Raw genomic sequence first — 25,835 nt, 5'->3', positions numbered from 1 at the left:
TGTTGTTTTACTTTACTATCATTGTCACTTTTGATTAAATTACTAATCTCTCTCTCTCTCTCTCTCTCTCTCTCTCTCTCTCTCTCTCTCTCTCTCTCTCTCTCTCTCTCTCTCTCTCTCTCTCTCTCTCTCTCTCTCTCTCTCTCTCTCTCTCTCTCTCTCTCTCTCTCTGTGTGTGTGTGTGTGTGTGTGTGTGTGTGTGTGTGTGTGTGTGTGTGTGTGTGTGTGTGTGTGTGTGTGTGTGTGTGTGTGTGTGTGTGTGTGTGTGTGTGTGTGTGTGTGTGTGTGTATGTGTGTGTGTGCGTGGTTACAGCTTGCTTGTTCCGGTACAATGGGCTATCATTCGTCTACCTCATCTACCTCCTCCTTATCCCCCTCTTCGCTGAGCCCACCAGCACAACCATGCAGGGTAAGTCTCCTCCTCCTCTTCCTCCTTCTCCTCCGCCTCTTCCTTCTCCTCCTCCTCCTTTTCCTTCTCCTTCTCCTCCTCCTCCTTTTTCTCCTCCTTTTTCTCCTCCTTTTTCTCCTCCTCCTCCTCCTCCTCCTCCTCCTCCTCCTCCTCCTCCTCCTCCTCCTCCTCCTCCTCCTTTTCCTTTCCTTCTCCTCTTCCTCCTCCTCCTCCTCCTTTTCCCTTTCCTTCTCCTCTTCCTCCTCCTCCTCCTCCTTTTCCCTTTCCTCTCTCCCTCCTCCTCCTCCTCCTCCTCCTCCTCCTCCTCCTCCTCCTCCTCCTCCTCCTCCTCCTCCTCCTCCTCCTCCTCCTCCTCCTCCTCCTCCTCCGCCTCCTCCTCCTTTTCCCTTTCCTTCTCCTCTTCCTCCTCCTCCTCCTCTTCCTCCTCCTCCTTTTCCCTTTTCTCCTCCTCCTCCTCCTCCTCCACCTCCTCCTCCTCCTCTTCCAAACCACTCAACACTGTGGTTCCTGGAGCAGACCGCGTACACGGTTTAATAATACATATAGCTAGATTGGCTCAGGAGAAGAGAGGAGAGGAGAGGAGAAGAGAGGAGAGGAGAGAAGAAGAGAGGAGAGGAGAGGAGAGGAGAGGAGAGGAGAGGAGAGGAGAAGAGAGAAGAGGAGAAGATAAGAGAAGAGAGGAGAAGAGAAGAGAGGAGAGGAGAAGAGAGGAGAAGAGAGGAGAAGAGAAGAGAGGAGAAGAGAAGGAGAGAGAAGAGAGGAGAAGAGAGAGAGGAGAAGAGAGGAGAGCATAAGAGAGGAGAAGAGAGGAGAGGAGAAGAGAGGAGAAGAGAAGAGAGGAGAAGAGAAGAGAAGAGAGGAGAAGAGAAGAGAGGAGAAGAGAAGAGAAGAGAAGAGAAGAGAAGAGAAGAGAAGAGAGGAGAAGAGAGGAGAGGAGAAGAGAAGAGAAGAGAGGAGAGGAGAGGAGAGGAGAGGAGAGAAGAGAGGAGAGGAGAGGAGAGGAGAAGATAGGAGAAGAGAGGAGAAGAGAGGAGAGGAGAAGATGGGAGAAGAGAAGAGAGGAGAAGAGAAGAGAAGAGAGGAGAGGAGAAGAGAGGAGAAGAGAGGAGAGGAGAAGAGAGGAGAAGAGAAGAGAGGAGAAGAGAGGAGAGGAGAGGACTCTGACGGTGTCCATCAGGAATAAAAGACACGAGGGTGATAGAGGGAGAAAGGGTGCAGGGAGGGATGGATGGAGGGAGAAAGGGAGCAGGGAGGGATGGAGGGAGAAAGGGGGCAGGGAGGGAAGGATGGAGGGAGAAAGGGAGCAGGGAGGGATGGAGGGAGAAAGGGAGCAGGGAGGGATGGAGGGAGAAAGGGAGCAGGGAGGGAAGGATGGAGGGAGAAAGGGAGCAGAGAGGGATGGAGGGAGGGAGAAAGGGAGCAGGGAGGGATGGAGGGAGAAAGGGAGCAGGGAGGGAAGGATGGAGGGAGAAAGGGAGCAGAGAGGGATGGAGGGAGGGAGAAAGGGAGCAGGGAGGGAAGGATGGAGGGAGAAAGGGAGCAGGGAGGGATGGAGGGAGAAAGGGGGAAGAGAGGGATGGAGGGTGAGTAGGAAGGAGGGATTGGAGGGTGAGTAGGAAGGAGGGATTGGAGGGTGAGTAGGAAGGAGGGATTGGAGGGTGAGTAGGAAGGAGGGATTGGAGGGTGAGTAGGAAGGAGGGATTGGCGGGTGAGAAGGAAGGATGGAATGGAGGGTGAGTAGGAAGGAGGAATTGGAGGGTGAGTAGGAAGGAGGGATTGGAGGGTGAGTAGGAAGGAGGGATTGGAGGATGAGTAGGAAGGAGGGATGAGAGGGAAGGATGGAATGGATGAGTAGGAAGGAGGGTTTGGAGGGTGAGTAGGAAGGAGGGCGGGTGAGAGGGAAGGATGGAATGGAGGGTGAGTAGGAAGGAGGGTTTGGAGGGTGAGTAGGAAGGAGGGAATGGATGGATGGAGGGAGGACAGAAGATAGGAAGGGATAGAAGTAGGTTGGAAGGAGGACTAGATGGAGGAAGGGATGATGGAATGAAGGGATGGAGTGAGCGGAAGGGATGGAGTGAGGTATGGAGGAAGGAGAGGAGAGTCTTTAAAGTGTACCACTTACCCTCTCATCAATAGGTAATGAGAGAAGAAGACTTCGTAATGTTAATGTCATGTAATGTATGATGCTGACAGCAGGTTGACTTCAGGATCACATAATATCATATACACCGAGTTGACAAAATATTAGGAACACCTGCTCTTTCCACATAGACTGACCAGGTGAATCCAGTTGAAAGATATGATCCCTTAGTAATGTCACCTGTTAAATCCACTTCAAATCAGTGTAGATGAAGGGGAGGAGACGGGTTAAAGAAGGATTTTTAAGCCTTGAGATAATTGAGGCATGGATTGTGTACGTGTGCCATTCAGAGGGATGACTGGGTAAGACTAAAGATTTAACGCTCTTTGAACAGGGTGTGGTTGTAGGTGCCAGGCGCACTGGTTTGGGTTTGTGTCAAGAACAAATCAAATCAAATTTATTTATACAGCCCTTCGTACATCAGCTGATGTCTCAAAGTGCTGTACAGAAACCCAGCCTAAAACCCCAAACAGCAAACAATGCAGGTGTAAAAGCACGGTGGCTAGGAAAAACTCCCTAGAAAGGCCAAAACCTAGGAAGAAACCTAGAGAGGAACCGGGCTATGTGGGGTGGCCAGTCCTCTTCTGGCTGTGCCGGGTAGAGATTATAACAGAACAGGACCAAGATGTTCAAATGTTCATAAATGACCAGCATGTTCAAATAATAATAAGGCAGAACAGTTGAAACTGGAGCAGCAGCACAGTCAGGTGGACTGGGGACAGCAAGGAGCCATCATGTCAGGTAGTCCTGGGGCACGGTCCTAGGGCTCAGGTCCTCCGAGAGAGAGAAAGAAAGAGAGAATTAGAGAGAGCATATGTGGGGTGGCCAGTCCTCTTCTGGCTGTGCCGGGTGGAGATTATAACAGAACGTGGCCAAGATGTTCAAATGTTCATAAATGACCAGCATGGTTGAATAATAGTAAGGCAGAACAGTTGAAACTGGAGCAGGAGCATGGCCAGGTGGACTGGGGACAGACATTACATCATTACATTTAAGTCATTTAGCAGACGCTCTTATCCAGAGCGACTTACAAATTGCAAGGAGTCCTCATGTCAGGTAGTCCTGGGACATGGTCCTAGGGCCCAGGCCAGTTGAAACTGGAGCAGCAGCATGGCCAGGTGGACTGGGGACAGCAAGGAGTCATCATGTCAGGTAGTCCTGGGGCATGGTCCTAGGGCTCAGGTCCTCCGAGAGAGAGAAAGAAAGAGAGAAGGAGAGAATTAGAGAACGCACACTTAGATTCACACAGGACACCTGAATAGGACAGGAGAAGTACTCCAGATAAACAAACTGACCCTAGCCCCCCGACACATAAACTACTGCAGCATAAATACTGGAGGCTGAGACATTGAGCATCCTGGTCCTAACCCCATCCTCTACATATAGACTCTATTGAACATCCTGGTCCTACCCTCATCCTCTACATATAGACTCTATTGAACATCCTGGTCCTACCCTCATCCTCTACATATAGACTCTATTGAGCATCCTGGTCCTACCCTCATCCTCTACATATAGACTCTATTGAGCATCCCGGTCCTACCCCCATCCTCTACATATAGACTCTATTGAGCATCCTGGTCCTACCCTCATCCTCTACATATAGACTCTATTGAGCATCCTGGTCCTACCCTCATCCTCTACATATAGACTCTATTGAGCATCCTGGTCCTACCCTCATCCTCTACATATAGACTCTATTGAACATCCCGGTCCTACCCCCATCCTCTATACAACGACTCTATTGAACATCCTGGTCCTACCTTCATCCTCTACATATAGACTCTATTGAACATCCTGGTCCTACCCTCATCCTCTACATATAGACTCTATTGAACATCCTGGTCCTACCCTCATCCTATACATATAGACTCTATTGAACATCCTGGTCCTACCCTTATCCTCTACATATATACTAGTCTGTCTGCTTCTACTGTCTGTGGTATTAGAGGGTTGAGCCCGCAGAGGTTCAGACTTGGGGAGAAATGATAAACTGAAAGGATACCACGCACAATGACAGACACAAACACAGGCAGAAAGACACATAGTTTAAATGTACCATTTTTAGTTGAATCTAAATAGTGTCTTATTTCTCGATAATAGATACTATTTCTAGATAATATTTCTCTGTCTGGCACAGTTGGACAATTATTGGTAAAATACAGAGTCCTTTTCCAAGCTGTTATTTGCCCCTTGATGAATATGTAGTCCGATCGTTACATTTTTTTCCTGAGACGTTATGGGTGAGGAAAGAGCCAAAGTAGTGCCTTGTCCAGAAGTTAAGAACCAATTTGAACCTTATACCTCCACTTCCTATTAACAAGCATTCCTCTCTCTCTCTCCCGGTGACCGTCAGGGGAAATACTAGGGAAAACAAGAACCCAAAACGTTCTCTCCAGTATTTTAATAAGGCTGGCTAGGAGAGGTGTTGTTTGGAGGTATCCACATGAAATAAATACTATAGTATACTATGGTTAAATACTATAGTATACTATGTTTAAATACTATAGTATACTATGTTTAAATACTATAGTATACTATGTTTAAATACTATAGTATACTATGTTTAAATACTATAGTATACTATGTTTAAATACTATAGTATACTATGGTTACATACTATAGTATACTATGTTTAAATACTATAGTATACTATGTTTAAATACTATAGTATACTATGTTTAAATACTATAGTATACTATGTTTAAATACTATAGTATACTATGTTTAAATACTATAGTATACTATGGTTACATACTATAGTATACTATGTTTAAATACTATAGTATACTATGTTTAAATACTATAGTATACTATGTTTAAATACTATAGTATACTATGGTTACATACTATAGTATACTATGTTTAAATACTATACTATACTATGTTTAAATACTATAGTATACTATGTTTAAATACTATAGTATACTATGGTTACATACTATAGTATACTATGTTTAAATACTATACTATACTATGTTTAAATACTATAGTATACTATGTTTAAATACTATAGTATACTATGTTTAAATACTATAGTATACTATGTTTAAATACTATAGTATACTATGTTTAAATACTATAGTATACTATGGTTACATACTATAGTATACTATGTTTAAATACTATAGTATACTATGTTTAAATACTATAGTATACTATGTTTAAATACTATAGTATACTATGTTTAAATACTATAGTATACTATGTTTAAATACTATAGTATACTATGTTTAAATACTATAGTATACTATGTTTAAATACTATAGTATACTATGGTTACATACTATAGTATACTATGTTTAAATACTATACTATACTATGTTTAAATACTATAGTATACTATGTTTAAATACTATAGTATACTATGTTTAAATACTATAGTATACTATGTTTAAATACTATAGTATACTATGGTTAAATACTATAGAATACTATGGTTAAATACTATAGTATGCTATGGTTACATACTATAGTATACTACGGTTAAATGCTATAGTATACTATGGTTAAATACTATTGTATACTATGTTTAAATACCATAGTATACTACGGTTAAATACTACAGTATACTACGGTTAAATACTATTGTATACTATGTTTAAATACTATAGTATACTATGTTTAAATACTATAGTATACTATGGTTAAATACTATACTATACTATGTTTAAATACTATAGTATACTATGGTTAAATACTATAGTATACTATGGTTAAATACTATAGAATACTATGGTTAAATACTATAGTATGCTATGGTTACATACTATAGTATACTACGGTTAAATGCTATACTATACTATGTTTAAATACTATAGTATACTATGTTTAAATACTATAGTATACTATGGTCAAATACTATAGTATACTATGGTTAAATACTATAGTATACTATGTCTAAATACTATAGTATACTATGGTTACATACTATAGTATACTATGTTTAAATACTATAGTATACTATGTTTAAATACTATAGTATACTATGGTTAAATACTATAGTATACTACGGTTAAATGCTATACTATACTATGGTTAAATACTATAGCATACTATGTTTAAATACTATAGTATACTATGGTTAAATACTATAGTATACTATGGTTAAATACTATAGAATACTATGGTTAAATACTATAGTATGCTATGGTTACATACTATAGTATACTACGGTTAAATGCTATACTATACTATGGTTAAATACTATAGCATACTATGTTTAAATACTATAGAATACTATGGTTAAATACTATAGTATACTATGTCTAAATACTATAGTATACTATGGTTAAATACTATAGTATACTATGGTTAAATACTATAGTATACTATGGTTAAATACTATAGTATACTATGTTTAAATACTATAGTATACTATGGTTAAATACTATAGAATACTATGGTTAAATACTATAGTATACTATGGTTACATACTATAGTATACTATGTTTAAATACTATAGTATACTATGTTTAAATACTATAGTATACTATGTTTAAATACTATAGTATACTATGTTTAAATACTATAGTATACTATGGTTAAATACTATAGAATACTATGGTTAAATACTATAGTATGCTATGGTTACATACTATAGTATACTATGGTTAAATACTATAGTATACTATGTCTAAATACTATAGTATACTATGGTTACATACTATAGTATACTATGTTTAAATACTATACTATACTATGTTTAAATACTATAGTATACTATGTTTAAATACTATAGTATACTATGTTTAAATACTATAGTATACTATGGTTAAATACTATAGTATACTATGGTTAAATACTATAGTATACTATGGTTAAATACTATAGTATACTATGGTTAAATACTATAGTATACTATGGTTAAATACTATAGTATACTATGGTTAAATACTATAGTATACTATGGTTAAATACTATAGTATACTATGTTTAAATACTATAGTATACTATGGTTAAATACTATAGTATACTATGGTTAAATACTATAGTATACTATGGTTAAATACTATAGTATACTATGGTTAAATACTATAGAATACTATGGTTAAATACTATAGTATACTATGGTTAAATACTATAGAATACTATGTTTAAATACTATAGTATACTATGGTTAAATACTATAGTATACTATGTTTAAATACTATAGTATACTATGTTTAAATACTATAGTATACTATGGTTAAATACTATAGTATACTATGGTTAAATACTATAGTATACTATGTTTAAATACTATAGTATACTATGTTTAAATACTATAGTATACTATGGTTAAATACTATAGTATACTATGGTTAAATACTATAGTATACTATGTTTAAATACTATAGTATACTATGTTTAAATACTATAGTATACTATGGTTAAATACTATAGTATACTATGGTTAAATACTATAGTATACTATGGTTAAATACTATAGTATACTATGGTTAAATACTATAGAATACTATGGTTAAATACTATAGTATAATACATACTATAGTATACTATGTTTAAATACTATAGTATACTATGTTTAAATACTATAGTATACTATGTTTAAATACTATAGTATACTATGTTTAAATACTATAGTATACTATGGTTAAATACTATAGAATACTATGGTTAAATACTATTGTATGCTATGGTTACATACTATAGTATACTATGGTTAAATACTATAGTATACTATGTCTAAATACTATAGTATACTATGGTTACATACTATAGTATACTATGTTTAAATACTATACTATACTATGTTTAAATACTATAGTATACTATGTTTAAATACTATAGTATACTATGTTTAAATACTATAGTATACTATGTTTAAATACTATAGTATACTATGGTTAAATACTATAGTATACTATGGTTAAATACTATAGTATACTATGGTTAAATACTATAGTATACTATGGTTAAATACTATAGTATACTATGGTTAAATACTATAGTATACTATGGTTAAATACTATAGTATACTATGTTTAAATACTATAGTATACTATGGTTAAATACTATAGTATACTATGGTTAAATACTATAGTATACTATGGTTAAATACTATAGTATACTATGGTTAAATACTATAGTATACTATGGTTAAATACTATAGTAATACTATAGTATACTATGGTTAAAATACTGTTTAAATATAGTATACTATGGTTAAATACTATAGTATACTATGTTTAAATACTATAGTATACTATGTTTAAATACTATAGTATACTATGTTTATACTTTATACTATGGTTAAATACTATAGTATACTATGGTTAAATACTATAGTATACTATGTTTAAATACTATAGTATACTATGTTTAAATACTATAGTATACTATGTTTAAATACTATAGTATACTATGGTTAAATACTATATAGTATACTATGGTTAAATACTATAGTATACTATGGTTAAATACTATAGTATACTATGGTTAAATACTATAGTATATGGTTAAATACTATAGTTAAATACTATAGTATACTATGGTTAAATACTATAGTATACTATGTTTAAATACTATAGTATACTATGGTTAAATACTATAGTATACTATGGTTAAATACTATAGTATACTATGTTTAAATACTATAGTATACTATGGTTAAATACTATAGTATACTATGGTTAAATACTATAGTATACTATGTTTAAATACTATAGTATACTATGGTTAAATACTATAGTATACTATAGGTTAAATACTATAGTATACTATGGTTAAATACTATAGTATACTATATTAAATACTATAGTATACTATGGTTAAATACTAGTATACTATGGTTAAATACTATAGTATACTATGTTTAAATACTATAGTATACTATGGTTAAATACTATAGTATACTATGGTTAAATACTATAGTATACTATGGTTAAATACTATAGTATACTATGGTTAAATACTATAGTATACTATGGTTAAATACTATAGTATACTATGGTTAAATACTATAGTATACTATGGTTAAATACTATAGTATACTATGGTTAAATACTATAGTATACTATGGTTAAATACTATAGTATACTATGGTTAAATACTATAGTATACTATGGTTAAATACTATAGTATACTATGGTTAAATACTATAGTATACTATGGTTAAATACTATAGTATACTATGGTTAAATACTATAGTATACTATGGTTAAATACTATAGTATACTATGGTTAAATACTATAGTATACTATGGTTAAATACTATAGTATACTATGGTTAAATACTATAGTATACTATGGTTAAATACTATAGTATACTATGGTTAAATACTATAGTATACTATGGTTAAATACTATAGTATACTATGGTTAAATACTATAGTATACTATGGTTAAATACTATAGTATACTATGGTTAAATACTATAGTATACTATGGTTAAATACTATAGTATACTATGGTTAAATACTATAGTATACTATGGTTACATACTATAGTATTCACTGGACTGAAGTCAGCAAAAACACAACAGTGAATACTGTGATATTTACTGTGTAACGGCGTTCTTCGTTTGTTGAAAGAGAGTCGGACCGAAATGCAGCGTGGTGGTTACTCATGTTCTTTAATGAATGAATCGCGATACATGAAATAACTTAATACAAATACGAAACAACAAACGGAACGTGAAGCCTAATTACAGCCTATCTGGTGAAACTACACAGAGACAGGAACAATCACCCACGATATACACAGTGAAACCCAGGCTACCTAAATACGGTTCCCCATCAGAGACAACAAGAATCACCTGACTGATTGAGAACCGCCTCAGGCAGCCAAGCCTATACTAGACACACCCCTAATCAACCACAATCCCAATGCCTACTAAAACCCCAATACGACAATACAATAAAACCATGTCACACCCTGGCCTGAACAAATAATTAAAGAAAACACAAAATACTAAGACCAAGGCGTGACATACTGTAGTTTTGCGGACATGACTGTAGTATACTGTAGTATTATAGTTTACTATAGTGTAAATACTGTAGTATTAAAGTTTACTATAGGGTAAATACTGTAGTAATAAAAAATCGGTATAATTATTTATATACAGTATAAGTCAAATGTTTGGATGCACTATAATGAATACTCTGGGAGTTAAAGGTGTAGATTCACATGCAGAGCACGGCACGTGTTAATTTTGCCTTGAAAGACAGGGCTACGTTCAAGAACACAAAGAAACAGAACACAAGGTTGACTAAGAAATTAAATACAGAACCTTACAGTACACCCCCACCCAAGAGGCTGCCTCCTACCTTGGGAGCGGGACGATCCGGACAGTTACGGTGGAATGCCTGAATCATCTCTGGATCGAGGATGTCCTAGTCGGGGACCCAGGACCGGTCTTCAGGCCCATAACTTTCCCAGTCCACTGGATAGTGGATGCGACCTCAGGAATTTAGAATCAAGGATGGTCTGAATGGCGTAGGCAGGTTCCCCTCCGAATTCCAACGGTGGGGGCGCACTGCGGGATGAGACTGGAGGATGAAGAGGACTGGAGGATGAAGAGGACTGGAGGATGAAGAGGACTGGAGGATGAAGAGGACTGGTTTTAAAAGAGACGCATGGAAGGACGAGGAGATTTTATACCGACGGTGTAACTAGAGGCGGTAGCTGACAGGGTTGATGTGATCTTGAAGGGACCAATGAAGCGAAGATAGAGGACAGAGCTTTTTGCAGGGGAGCCGGATGTCTCTGGTAGAGAGCCACACGCTGTCCGGGGTGAATGAGTGGCGTAGGTCGGCGCTGTCTGTCGGCAAAGCGTTTCTGGGTATTAGAGGCTTCCTGCAGATGCCGGTGAGCGGTCTCTCCCATACCCGCTCACTACGCTGAACCCAGTCGTCGACAGCTGGGACAGTACCTGGCTCTGCCTCCCAGGGAAACATGGGGGCGGTTGGTAACCAAGCACACACTGAAATAGAGTAAGGCGGAGGGATGAATGCATGAGTGAGTTCTGAGAGTATTCGGCCCAGGCCATATACCGACTCCAGTCGTGTGGAGAGGCAGAACATTGTTGGAGGAGGTACTTCCCTATTTCAGGTGTTCCGTTTGCCCGTTGGTCTGGGGATGGTACCCAGAGGAGAGGCTGAGGGCAACCCCCAGTCGGTCACAGAAGTGTGGAACATACACTCTGCCAATTCCACGGCGTTACGTAAATGAGGAAGAGGGTGTCCGAGGGTGAGTGGCTGTTTGGGGGATGAGAGGTCACATGAGTTGAATGGTTTTGGTGTTGAAGACTCCAATCTGGAGGGTGATGCTCTATGTCAGGTGTGTAATGAACCCCGTGCCCAATGGCTGCCAGTCCAGGGTGTTAATCCTTAAGGGAGGGGTGACGCTCTGTGGTCAGGTGCGTGATGAACCCCGTGCCCAATGGCTGCCAGTCCAGGGTGTTAATCCTTAAGGGAGGGGTGACGCTCTGTGGTCAGGTGCGTGATGAACCCCGTGCCCAATGGCTGCCAGTCCAGGGTGTTAATCCTTAAGGGTGGGGTGACGCTCTGTGGTCAGGTGCGTGATGAACCCCGTGCCCAATGGCTGCCAGTCCAGGGTGTTAATCCTTAAGGGAGGGGTGACGCTCTGTGGTCAGGTGCGTGATGAACCCCGTGCCCAATGGCTGCCAGTCCAGGGTGTTAATCCTTAAGGGTGGGGTGACGCTCTGTGGTCAGGTGCGTGATGAACCCTGTGCCCAATGGCTGCCAGTCCAGGGTGTTAATCCTTAAGGGAGGGGTGACGCTCTGTGGTCAGGTGCGTGATGAACCCCGTGCCCAATGGCTGCCAGTCCAGGTTGTTAATCCTTAAGGGAGGGGTGACGCTCTGTGGTCAGGTGCGTGATGAACCCCGTGCCCAATGGCTGCCAGTCCAGGTTGTTAATCCTTAAGGGAGGGGTGACGCTCTGTGGTCAGGTGCGTGATGAACCCCGTGCCTAATGGCTGCCAGTCCAGGGTGTTAATCCTTAAGGGAGGGATGACAGGTGTTAGATCAATGTCAAGCTCTTGTACTAGCTGGTGATGGATAAAATGACCTGCTGCTCCCGAATCTATCAATCCCTCTACATACTTAGTAACCCCCTTCATGGTTATCAATACTGGGATGGAGAATTGCTTCTGGGAGATATTTAGAAATAAGGACACGCCTACCTGCATGACATCGGAGGGACACGTCTACCTGCATGACAGCGGAGGGACACGCCTACCTGCATAGCAGCGGTGAGACACGCCTACCCGCATGGCAGCGGTGGGACAAGCCTACCTGCATGGCAACGGTGGGACACGCCTACCTGCATGGCACCGGTGAGACACGCCTACCTGCATGACATCGGTGAGACACGCCTACCTGCATGGCACCGGTGGGACACGCCTACCTGCATGACAGCGGAGGGACCCTTCTCATCTCTCCGTGGGGGGAGCGAACAGGGCAATAGTTGATCTTTCCCTCCACGGATCTGCCTTTGATGTTCGATACATGGGAGAGGAGCACGGCCCAACTGCATGGGCTCTGGAAGACTCGGTCATGGGAAAAAACGTTTTCGGGTTCCTGGGTGGCAGAGTTCTTCGGCAGTCTGCGGAGATGGACATATGAATGTCTTGATTAAATCCCGAAGGTCTACTCTACAGTCCAGCTCCGCCTGAACTTCCCTGTTGAGCCCTCTTCGGTAGACGGTAAGTAAAGCAGGCTCATTCCATCCCTGCAGCCACGGTGCGGAACTCGAGGGCATAGTCGGCGGCTGAATTGCGTCCTTGTTGATGTTCTATGAGGAGGTCTCCTATAGGACGACCGGAGGGGAGAGTGATGGAATACCTCTTTGAAGAGGGTGTGGAAACGGGTCTCGGATCCGAGTTCTGTGCTGTTGGTGGTGGCCCAATCCAGGGCTTTGCCTGTGAGTAGAGACACAACAAAATCCACCCTGCTCTTGTCGGGGGCGAAGTTAGTGGGGTTGTCCTCAATGTATTTGCTGGAATTGCATCAGAAATCCCTGACATTTCCCAGGTGAACCGTCATATTTTCCAGACATGGGTATGAATGGAGGATGGAGGAGGGCTATGGGTTGCGATACCTGGCATCGGAGGAGAATGTCAGATTTCCTCCATACACTCCTCTTGCTGGGTTAGGTGCCTCTGCAGAATCCATTCCATTTTTGAGGTGAGGTTCTTTCCTTCTTGGGCAAATAGGACAATGACCCAACACACCTCCAGGGTGCTTTGCTGGTGACACTGTCAGTGATTTATGTAGAATTCAAGGCACACTTAAACAGCATGGCGACTACCACAGCATTCTGCAGCGATACGCCATCCCATCTGAAGCAAATACACCACGAAGGCCTGATTCACACAGTCTCCTCTGAACAGTTAATGTTGAGATGTGTCTGTTACTTGAACTCTGTGAAGCATTTATTTGGGCTGCAGTTTCTGTGGTGCTGGTAACTCTAATAAACGTATCTTCTGAGAGAAAGCCAGTTGATGAGAGCCAGTTTCATCATAGTGCTTTATGGTTTTTGCGACTGCACTTGAAGAAACTTTCAAAGTTCTTGACATTTTCCGGATTGACTGACCTTCATGTCTTAAGTAATAATGGACTGTCATTTGTCTTTGCTTATTTGAGCTGTTCTTGCCATAATATGGATTTGGTCTTTTACCAAATAGGGCTATCTTCTGTATACCACCCCTAGGCCTTGTCACAACACAAATGATTTGCTCAAACGCATTAAGAAGGAAACAAATTTTACAAATTAACAAGGCATGAAGGCCTGATTTATGCAGTCTCCTCTGAACAGTTGATGGCAGTCCTCATGAGAGTCAGTTTCATCATAGCACTTGATGGTTTTTGCAACTGCACATGAAGAAACTTTCAAAGTTCCCCCGGATTGACTGACTTTCATGTCTTAAAGTAATGATGGACTGTCATTTCTCTTTGCTTATTTGAGCTGTTCTTGACATAATATGGACTATCTTCTGTATACCACCCCCCTACCTTGTCACAACACAACCAATTGGCTCAAACGCATTAAGGAAAGAAATTCCACACATTAAATTTTTTCTATTATTTTTATTTAACATTTATTAAACTAGGCAAGTCAGTTAAGAACACGTTCTTATTTAGAATGACGGCCTACACCGGCCAAACCCGGACGATGCTGGGCCAATTGTGTGCCACCCTATGAGACTCCCAATCACGGCCGGATGTGATTCAGCCTGGATTAACTTTTAATAAGGCACACCTGTTAATTGAAATGCATTCCAGGTGATTACCTCATGAAGCTGGTTGAGAGAATGCTAAGAGTGTGCAAAGCTGTCACCAAGGCAAAGGGTTGCTACTTTGAAGAATCTCAAATGTATAAATATATTTGGATTTGTTTAACACTTTTTTTGGTTACTACATGATTCCATATGTGTTATTTCATAGTTTTAATGTCTTCACTATTATTCTACATTGTGGAAAATAGTCAAAATAAAGAAAAACCCTAGGAGAGATGTTGTTGGTAGGTAGTGTTTGATAATGCTGGCTAGGAGAGATGTTGTTGGTAAGTAGTATTTGATAATGCTGGCTAGGAGAGATGTTGTTGGTAGGTAGTGTTTGATAATGCTGGCTAGGAGAGATGTTGTTGGTAGGTAGTGTTTGATAATGCTGGCTAGGAGAGATGTTGTTGGTAGGTAGTGTTTGATAATGCTGGCTAGGAGAGATGTTGTTGGTAGGTAGTGTTTGATAATGCTGGCTTTTATATATTTTTGGTAGGTAGTAATTGATAATGCTGGCTTTTATATATTTTTGGTAGGTAGTAATTGATAATGCTGGCTTTTATATATTTTTGGTATGTAGTGTTTGATAATGCTGGCTTTTATATATTTTTGGTATGTAGTGTTTGATAATGCTGGCTTTTATATATTTTTGGTAGGTAGTAATTGATAATGCTGGCTTTTATATATTTTTGGTATGTAGTGTTTGATAATGCTGGCTTTTATATATTTTTGGTAGGTAGTGTTTGATAATGCTGGCTTTTATATATTTTTGGTAGGTAGTGTTTGATAATGCTGGCTTTTATATATTTTTGGTAGGTAGTGTTTGATAATGCTGGCTAGTAGATAGGTTGTTGGTAGGCGATATTTAGCAGTTTATGATGGTCCACTGTTGCTGCTCAGTGGTAGTGCCTCACACACACACACACACACACACACACACACACACACACACACACACACACACACACACACACACACACACACACACACACACACACACACACACACACACACACACACACACACACACACACACACACACACACACACACACACACACACACACACACACACGCGCACCAGACCAGCGATATGGGTATGGTGCCGTAGCGTAGTAAAGTCCAAAGTGTTCCCAGTAAGGATACATTATATTTAATGGCAGAAGTGGAACCGTTTGAGACTGCTCTTGTTACTGTCAGGAAGTCTGTTCCGATAAGTAGACACTTTTTGTCGTTGTTGTACAATTCAAATTTTATTTGTCACATTTGCTGACTAACTAACAGGTGTAAACATTACTGTGAAATGCTTACTTACAAGCCCTTAACCAACAATGGAGTAAAAAAATAAAAAATAAACTAAAAATAATAATGTGGAGGCTATATACAGGGTGTTACGGTACAGAGTCAATGTGGAGGCTATATACAGGGTATTACGGTACAGAGTCAATGTGGAGGCTATATACAGGGTATTACGGTACAGAGTCAATGTGGAGGCTATATACAGGGTATTACGGTACAGAGTCAATGTGGAGGCTATATACAGGGTGTTACGGTACAGAGTCAATGTGGAGGCTATATACAGGGTATTACGGTACAGAGTCAATGTGGAGGCTATATACAGGGTATTACGGTACAGAGTCAATGTGGAGGCTATATACAGGGTATTACGGTACAGAGTCAATGTGGAGGCTATATACAGGGTGTTACGGTACAGAGTCAATGTGGAGGCTATATACAGGGTATTACGGTACTGAGTCAATGTGGAGGCTATATACAGGGTGTTACGGTACAGAGTCAATGTGGAGGCTATATACAGGGTATTACGGTACAGAGTCAATGTGGAGGCTATATACAGGGTATTACGGTACAGAGTCAATGTGGAGGCTATATACAGGGTGTTACGGTACAGAGTCAATGTGGAGGCTATATACAGGGTGTTACGGTACAGAGTCAATGTGGAGGCTATATACAGGGTATTACGGTACAGAGTCAATGTGGAGGCTATATACAGGGTGTTACGGTACAGAGTCAATGTGGAGGCTATATACAGGGTATTACGGTACAGAGTCAATGTGGAGGCTATATACAGGGTGTTACGGTACAGAGTCAATGTGGAGGCTATATACAGGGTATTACGGTACAGAGTCAATGTGGAGGCTATATACAGGGTGTTACGGTACAGAGTGAATGTGGAGGCTATATACAGGGTATTACGGTACAGAGTCAATGTGGAGGCTATATACAGGGTATTACGGTACAGAGTCAATGTGGAGGCTATATACAGGGTATTACGGTACAGAGTCAATGTGGAGGCTATATACAGGGTAATACGGTACAGAGTCAATGTGGAGGCTATATACAGGGTATTACGGTACAGAGTCAATGTGGAGGCTATATACAGGGTGTTATGGTACAGAGTCAATGTGGAGGCTATATACAGGGTATTACGGTACAGAGTCAATGTGGAGGCTATATACAGGGTATTACGGTACAGAGTCAATGTGGAGGCTATATACAGGGTATTACGGTACAGAGTCAATGTGGAGGCTATATACAGGGTGTTACGGTACAGAGTCAATGTGGAGGCTATATACAGGGTATTACGGTACAGAGTCAATGTGGAGGCTATATACAGGGTGTTACGGTACAGAGTCAATGTGGAGGCTATATACAGGGTGTTACGGTACAGAGTCAATGTGGAGGCTATATACAGGGTGTTACGGTACAGAGTCAATGTGGAGGCTATATACAGGGTGTTACGGTACAGAGTCAATGTGGAGGCTATATACAGGGTATTACGGTACAGAGTCAATGTGGAGGCTATATACAGGGTGTTACGGTACAGAGTCAATGTGGAGGCTATATACAGGGTGTTACGGTACAGAGTCAATGTGGAGGCTATATACAGGGTGTTACGGTACAGAGTCAATGTGGAGGCTATATACAGGGTGTTACGGTACAGAGTCAATGTGGAGGCTATATACAGAGTGTTACGGTACAGAGTCAATGTGGAGGCTATATACAGGGTAACGGTACAGAGTCAATGTGGAGGCTATATACAGGATGTTACGGTACAGAGTTAATGTGGAGGCTATATACAGGGTATTACGGTACAGAGTCAATGTGGAGGCTATATACAGGGTATTACGGTACAGAGTCAATGTGGAGGCTATATACAGGGGGTACCGGTACAGAGTCAATGTGGAGGCTATATACAGGGGGTACCGGTACAGAGTCAATGTGGAGGCTATATACAGGGTGTTACGGTACAGAGTCAATGTGGAGGCTATATACAGGGTGTTACGGTACAGAGTCAATGTGGAGGCTATATACAGGGGGTACTGGTACAGAGTCAATGTGGAGGCTATATACAGGGAGTACCAGTACAGAGTCAATGTGGAGGCTATATACAGGGAGTACCAGTACAGAGTCAATGTGGAGGCTATATACAGGGTGTTACGGTACAGAGTCAATGTGGAGGCTATATACAGGGTATTACGGTACAGAGTCAATGTGGAGGCTATATACAGGGTATTACGGTACAGAGTCAATGTGGAGGCTATATACAGGGTGTTACGGTACAGAGTCAATATGGGGGCTATATACAGGGTATTACGGTACAGAGTCAATGTGGAGGCTATATACAGGGTGTTACGGTACAGAGTCAATGTGGAGGCTATATACAGGGTGTTACGGTACAGAGTCAATGTGGAGGCTATATACAGGGTAACGGTACAGAGTCAATGTGGAGGCTATATACAGGGTGTTACGGTACAGAGTCAATGTGGAGGCTATATACAGGGTGTTACGGTACAGAGTCAATGTGGAGGCTATATACAGGGTGTTACGGTACAGAGTCAATGTGGAGGCTATATACAGGGTGTTACGGTACAGAGTCAATGTGGAGGCTATATACAGGGTGTTACGGTACAGAGTCAATGTGGAGGCTATATACAGGGTGTTACGGTACAGAGTCAATGTGGAGGCTATATACAGGGTATTACGGTACAGAGTCAATGTGGAGGCTATATACAGGGAGTACCAGTACAGAGTCAATGTGGAGGCTATATACAGGGTGTTACGGTACAGAGTCAATGTGGAGGCTATATACAGGGTATTACGGTACAGAGTCAATGTGGAGGCTATATACAGGGTATTACGGTACAGAGTCAATGTGGAGGCTATATACAGGGTGTTACGGTACAGAGTCAATGTGGAGGCTATATACAGGGTATTACGGTACAGAGTCAATGTGGAGGCTATATACAGGGTGTTACGGTACAGAGTCAATGTGGAGGCTATATACAGGGTGTTACGGTACAGAGTCAATGTGGAGGCTATATACAGGGTAACGGTACAGAGTCAATGTGGAGGCTATATACAGGGTGTTACGGTACAGAGTCAATGTGGAGGCTATATACAGGGTATTACGGTACAGAGTCAATGTGGAAGCTATATACAGGGTGTTACGGTACAGAGTCAATGTGGAGGCTATATACAGGGTGTTACGGTACAGAGTCAATGTGGAGGCTATATACAGGGTGTTACGGTACAGAGTCAATGTGGAGGCTATATACAGGGGGTACTACTCACACAAAGTATCAAGGAACCTACCAGGTACATTCCTAAATCCGTAACCATGGGCACCCTCTTAGATATCATCCTGATCAACTCTAAATACACCTCTGCTGTTTTCCCCCGGGATCTCAGCGATCACTGCCTCATTTCCTGCATCCGTAACGGGTCCATGGTCAGACTTGACTGCGCTTGACCAGCACAAAAACATCCTGTGGCATTCTGCAGTAGCATCAAATAGCCCCCGCGATGTGCAACTTTTCAGGGAAGTCAGGAACCAATATACACAGTCAGTTAGGAAAGCAAAGACTAGCTTTTTCAAACAGAAATTTGTTTCCTGTAGCACTAATTCACAAAAAGTTTTGGGACACTGTAAAGTCTATGGAGAATAAGAGCACCTCCTCCCAGCTGCCCACTGCACTGAGGCTAGGAAACACTGTCACCACCGATAAATCCACAATAATCGATAATTTCAATAAGCATTTTTCTAGGATGGTCATGCTTTAGGCCTGGCTACCCCTACCTCGGCCAACATCTCAGCACCACCTGCAGCAACTTGCCCAAGACGCCCCTCCCCCCCAGCTTCTCCTTCACCCAAATCCAGACAGCTGATGTTCTGAAAGAGCTAAAAAATCTGAATCCCTTCAAATCAGCTGGGCTAGACAAACTGGTTGTATGTTGTCTCATCATTGTCGTGATCAGGCCTACCACCACCGTGTCGCCAGCAAACTTAATGATGGTGTTGTAGTTGTGTGTGGCCACGCAGTCGTTGGTGAACGGGGTAAAGGACAGGACTGAGCACGCACCCCTGAGGGGCCCCCATGTTGATGATCAGCAGATGTTGTTGCCTACCCTTACCACCTGGGGACGGTCCATCAGGAAGTACAGTTGCAGAGGGAGGTGTTTATTCCCAGAGTGCTCAGCTTAGTGATGAGCTTTGAGGGCACTATAGTGTTGAATGCTGAGCTGTAGTCAATGAATAGCATTCTGACATAGGTGTTCCTTTTGACCAGGTGGGAAAGGGCAGTGTGGAGATTGCGTCGTCTGTGGATCTGTTGGAGCAGTAAGCGAATTGGAGTGGGTCTTGGGTTTCTGGGATAATGGCGTTGATGTGAGCCATGACCAGCCTTTCAAAGCACTTCATGGCTACAGACGATAATCATTTAGGCAGGTTACCTTCACTTCCTTGGGCACAGGGAATGTGGTGGACTGCTTGAAACATGTATGTATTACAGACTCAGTCAGGGAGAGGTTGAAAATGTCAGTGAAGACACTTGAATGTGGACCTGTTTAAAGGTCTTGCTCACATCGGCTACAGAGAGCGTGATCACACAGTCGTCCGGAACAGCTGGTGCTCTCATGCATGCTTCAGTGTTGCTTGCCTCGAAGCGAATAAACCCATGTTCATATCCCCTGCCTCAATACTGTGCCCTCTAAACTATAGTAAATGCATGAACTCAGGGATTCTACAGGCAAGGTTACTCATAATGCCAGCATGGTTTGCTGAATCACCTCGGTTACACTTCACTTCAACATCAATGTCAAAATGGTGGTGGTATTATTTTAATAACGTTATTGACCCCTGAGGATGAGAATGTTCACTTCCTCTGTGTGACGGGAGGTCTGTTCATCCTACTGTATTCTATTATCACCATAACAGCTATTAACAACAATTATCCCAAATACCTGTAGGTGTGTAATAAAACCTGGCTCATGTGTGGAGCAGCTGTGGAGCTTCTCACTCTCCCTCTCTCTCTCTCTCTCTCTCTCTCTCTCTCTCTCTCTCTCTCTCTCTCTCTCTCTCTCTCTCTCTCTCTCTCTCTCTCTCTCTCTCTCTCTCTCTCTCTCTCTCCCCCTCTCTCTCTCTTTCTCTCTCTCTCTCTCTCTCTCTCTCTCTCTCTCTCTCTCTCTCTCTCTCTCTCTCTCTCTCTCTCTCTCTCTCTCTCTCTCTCTCTCTCTCTCTCTCTCTCTCCCTCTCTCTCTTTCTCCTCTCTCTCTCTCTCTCTCTCTCTCTCTCTCTCTCTGTGTCTCTTCCCCCTCTCTCTCTCTCTCTCTCTCTCTCTCTCTCTCTCTCTCTCTCTCTCTCTCTCTCTCTCTCTCTCTCTCTCTCTCTCTTTCTCTCTCCCTGTCTCTCTTTCTTGCTTTCTCTCGGTCTCTGTCTCTGTCTCTGTCTCTGTCTCTGTCTCTGTCTCTGTCTCTGTCTCTGTCTCTCTCTCTCTCTCTCTCTCTCTCTCTCTCTCTCTCTCTCTCTCTCTCTCTCTCTCTCTCTCTCTCTCTCTCTCTCTCTCTCTCTCTCTCTCTCTCTCTCTCTCTCTGTGTGTCTCTTTCCCCCTCTCTCTCTCTCTCTCTCTCTCTCTCTCTCTCTCTCTCTCTCTCTCTCTCTCTCTCTCTCTCTCTCTTTCTCTCTCCCTGTCTCTCTTTCTTGCTTTCTCTCGGTCTCTGTCTCTGTCTCTGTCTCTGTCTCTCTCTCTCTCTCTCTCTCTCTCTCTCTCTCTCTCTCTCTCTCTCTCTCTCTCTCTCTCTCTCTCTCTCTCTCTCTCTCTCTCTCACTCTCTCTCTCTCTCTCTCCCTCTCTCTGTCGCTCTCTCTGTCGCTCTCTCTGTCTCTGTGTTCCAGAGGCACTAGTGAATGCATTTTTTTATTTCCCAATGTAGACTAATTAACTTCATCCCCCTTCTTCCAAATGTGTATACTCATTGACTTCCCCTCAATTGGGTTGAAATAAGCATAGGCTGGAGGGAGTTTGGCAGGGAACGGGGAGAAAGTGCTTTAGTGTTCAGTTCTGAGGCCCTTGCTGTGCAATAAATGTAAGAAATTAAAGTTCCTTGTTGTTATTTGTCCTCCAGGCCACACGGGGCGCCTGCTCATGTCCCTGTGCTTCAGCAGTCTCAGCTTCCTGCTCTTCCACATCATCTATCAGATCACTGTCAACAGTCTATTGGCTGGGAACAACATAGACCGCGCCTTCAACTGTGAGTACTGAGTCTGTACCCTGACTTAACCCTAACCCTGTTGACCTCCGCTACTGAGTCTGTACCCTGACTTAACCCTAACCCTGTTGACCTCCACTACTGAGTCTGTACCCTTAACCCTAACTCTGTTGACCTCCACTACTGAGTCTATACCCTGACTTAACCCTAACTCTGTTGACCTCCACTACTGAGTCTATACCCTGACTTAACTCTACCTCTGTTGACCTCCACTACTGAGTCTGTAGCCTGACTTAACCCTAACCCTGTTGACCTCCACTACTGAGTCTGTAGCCTGACTTAACCCTAACCCTGTTGACCTCCACTACTGAGTCTGTACCCTTAACCCTAACTCTGTTGACCTCCACTACTGAGTCTATACCCTGACTTAACCCTAACCCTGTTGACCTCCACTACTGAGTCTATACCCTGACTTAACTCTACCTCTGTTGACCTCCACTACTGAGTCTGTACCCTGACTTAACCCTAACCCTGTTGACCTCCGCTACTGAGTCTGTACCCTCCTTTTTTAAAACATTTTTGTAATTTAGCAGACACTTTTATCCAGAGTGACTTAACGTTAATGCATTCATCTTAATAAGATAGCTAGGAGGGATCTGAGGGAGCAGAATGGAGTGTTCAGGTTGGGGTGTAGGGTTTGAGCATAGCCTGAAAGTAGGGAGGGACAGTTCCTCTTGCTGCTCTGTAGGTAAGCAACGTGGACGTGAGCTTCAACTAGGAGCCAGTGTAGTGTGAGGAGGAGCAGGGTGACATGAGAGTAGCTGAGTGTCATCCTCATAGTAATGATAGGAGAGACCATATGAGGATATGACCAGTGACTTGGTCTATAGAGAGTAGAGGAGAGGTCCATCCTCATAGCAGTGATAGGAGAGACTATGTGAGGATATGACAGAGCTGAGTGACTTGGTCTATAGAGAGAAGAGGAGAGGTCCATCCTCATAGCAGTGATAGGAGAGACCATGTGAGGATATGACCAGTGACTTGGTCTATAGAGAGTAGAGGAGAGGTCCATCCTCATAGCAGTGATAAGAGAGACCATGTGAGGATATGACCAGTGACTTGGTCTATAGAGAGTAGAGGAGAGGTCCATCCTCATTGCAGTGATAGGAGAGACCATATGAGGATATGACCAGTGACTTGGTCTATAGAGAGTAGAGGAGAGGTCCATCCTCATAGCAGTGATAGGAGAGACTATGAACTATAGACCTTCAACTAGGAGCCAGTGGAGTGTGAGGAGGAGCAGGGTGACATGAGAATGTTTGAACACCAGGCGGGTTGCAGTTTTCTGGATTAGTTGAAGGGGTTTGATGGCAGAAGCGCGGAGCCCAGCCAACAGAGAGTTGTAGTAGTCTAGACGGGAGATGAAAAGTGCCTGGATTAGGACCTGCGCTGCTTCCTGTGTGAGGTAGGGTCGTACTCCACGGATGTTGTAGAGCGTGAACCTGCAGGAACGGTGTTTGCAGAGAACGACAGGGTGTTGTCCAGGGTCACGCCAAGGTTCTTTGCACTCTGGGAGGGCGGCCACACTGTGGAGTTGTCAACCGTGATCTCGGTGGTCTTTAAGCGGCAGGCCTTCCCCGGGAGGAAGAGCAGCTCCATCTGGTCCAGGTTGAGCTTGAGGTGGTGGGCCGACATCCAACCTGAGATCTCTGTCAGGCACGCAGAGATGCGTGTCGCCACCTGGGTGTCAGAAGGGGGTAATTCAACATTTTTCAAGCTGTCAAATTGGTTGTTGATCATTGCTAGACAACCATTTTCAGGTCTTGCCATAGATTTTCCAGCAGATTTAAGTCAAAACTGTACCTCAGCCACTCAGGAACATTCTCTGTCTTCTTGGTAAGCAACTCCAGTGTAGATTTGGCCTTGTGTTTTAGGTTATTGTCCTGCTGAAAGGTGAATTCATGACCCAGTGTCATGTGGAAAGCAGACTGAACCAGGTTTTCCTCTAGAATTTTGTCTGTGCTTAACTCCATTCCATTTCTTATTTATCCTGAAAAACTCCCCAGTCCTTAACGATGACAAGCATACCCATAACATGACGCAGTCACTACTATGCTTGAACATATGGAGAGTGGTACTCAGTAATGTGTTGTATTGGATTTGCCCCAAACATAAGACTTTGTATTCAAGACAAAAAGTGAATTGCTTTGACACATTTTTTTGCAGTATTACTTTAGTACCTTGTTGCAAACAGGATGTGTGTTTTGGAATATTTTTCTATCTGTATAGACTTTCTTCTTTTCACTCTGTCATTTAGGTTAGTATTGTGGAGTAACTACAATGTTGTTGATCCATCCTCAGCTTTCTCCTATCACAGCCAAATCAAATTTTATTGGTCACATACACGTGTTTAGCAGATGTTATTGCAGGGGTAGCGAAATGCTTGTAAACTCTGTAACTGTTGTAAAGTCACCATTGGCTTCATGGTGAAATCCCTGAGAGGTTTCCTTCCACTCCGGCAACTGAGTTAGGAAGGACGCCTGTATCTTTGTAATGACTGGGTGTATTGATACACCAACCAAAGTGTCATTAATAACTTCACCATGCTCAAAGGGATATTCAATGTTTTTTGTTGATCTTGTTGTTGAGACGATGATGTTTTGTAATGTAAAACTAACGTCACGTAGGGAAAATAAGTGAAGCGAACAACTTTTACAGGCTGAAACAGGAAAACAAGGTGAGGGATTCATTTGGTGGAGGTGTTGAGAGTTGTGGATAGTACCGTGTGTGTGTGAACTTCACTGAACTTTTGGAACACTCAATAGACTTCCTATCAGTTGTGAAACTCCACTGCGTCTAGCTAGACAAGGTAGAACCCTGACCCCCCCCCCACCCCCAGTTGTGAAACTCCACTGCGTCTAGCTAGACAAGGTAGAACCCTGACCCCCCACCCCCAGTTGTGAAACTCCACTGCGTCTAGCTAGACAAGGTAGAACCCTGACCCCCCCACCCCCAGTTGTGAAACTCCACTGCGTCTAGCTAGACAAGGTAGAACCCTGACCCCCCCCACCCCCAGTTGTGAAACTCCACTGCGTCTAGCTAGACAAGGTAGAACCCTGACCCCCCACCCCCAGTTGTGAAACTCCACTGCGTCTAGCTAGACAAGGTAGAACCCTGACCCCCCACCCCCAGTTGTGAAACTCCACTGCGTCTAGCTAGACAAGGTAGAACCCTGACCCCCCACCCCCAGTTGTGAAACTCCACTGCGTCTAGCTAGACAAGGTAGAACCCTGACCCCCCACCCCCAGTTGTGAAACTCCACTGCGTCTAGCTAGACAAGGTAGAACCCTGACCCCCCCCCACCCCAGTTGTGAAACTCCACTGCGTCTAGCTAGACAAGGTAGAACCCTGACCCCCCACCCCCAGTTGTGAAACTCCACTGCGTCTAGCTAGACAAGGTAGAACCCTGACCCCCCACCCCCAGTTGTGAAACTCCACTGCGTCTAGCTAGACAAGGTAGAACCCTGACCCCCCCCC

General features: G+C 42.2%; 1 protein-coding gene across 1 annotated transcript in view; it reads left to right on the top strand.

Annotated features, from left to right (window-relative positions):
- Nucleotides 1-303: 303 nt before the first annotated feature.
- Nucleotides 304-25,835, top strand: part of LOC124009465 (piezo-type mechanosensitive ion channel component 2-like) — a gene marked incomplete at its 5' end in the record, with an annotated part of 249,921 nt that continues 224,389 nt past the window's right edge. Inside the window, 2 exon segments of the mRNA XM_046321275.1 lie at nt 304-409; nt 22,215-22,340. Coding sequence (XP_046177231.1) covers nt 304-409; nt 22,215-22,340 — 232 coding nt within the window.

Source organism: Oncorhynchus gorbuscha, linkage group LG22 (assembly GCF_021184085.1).
Source record: "Oncorhynchus gorbuscha isolate QuinsamMale2020 ecotype Even-year linkage group LG22, OgorEven_v1.0, whole genome shotgun sequence".
Classification (NCBI taxonomy): Eukaryota; Metazoa; Chordata; class Actinopteri; order Salmoniformes; family Salmonidae; genus Oncorhynchus; species Oncorhynchus gorbuscha.
This window is presented reverse-complemented; position numbering and strand designations above follow the sequence as displayed.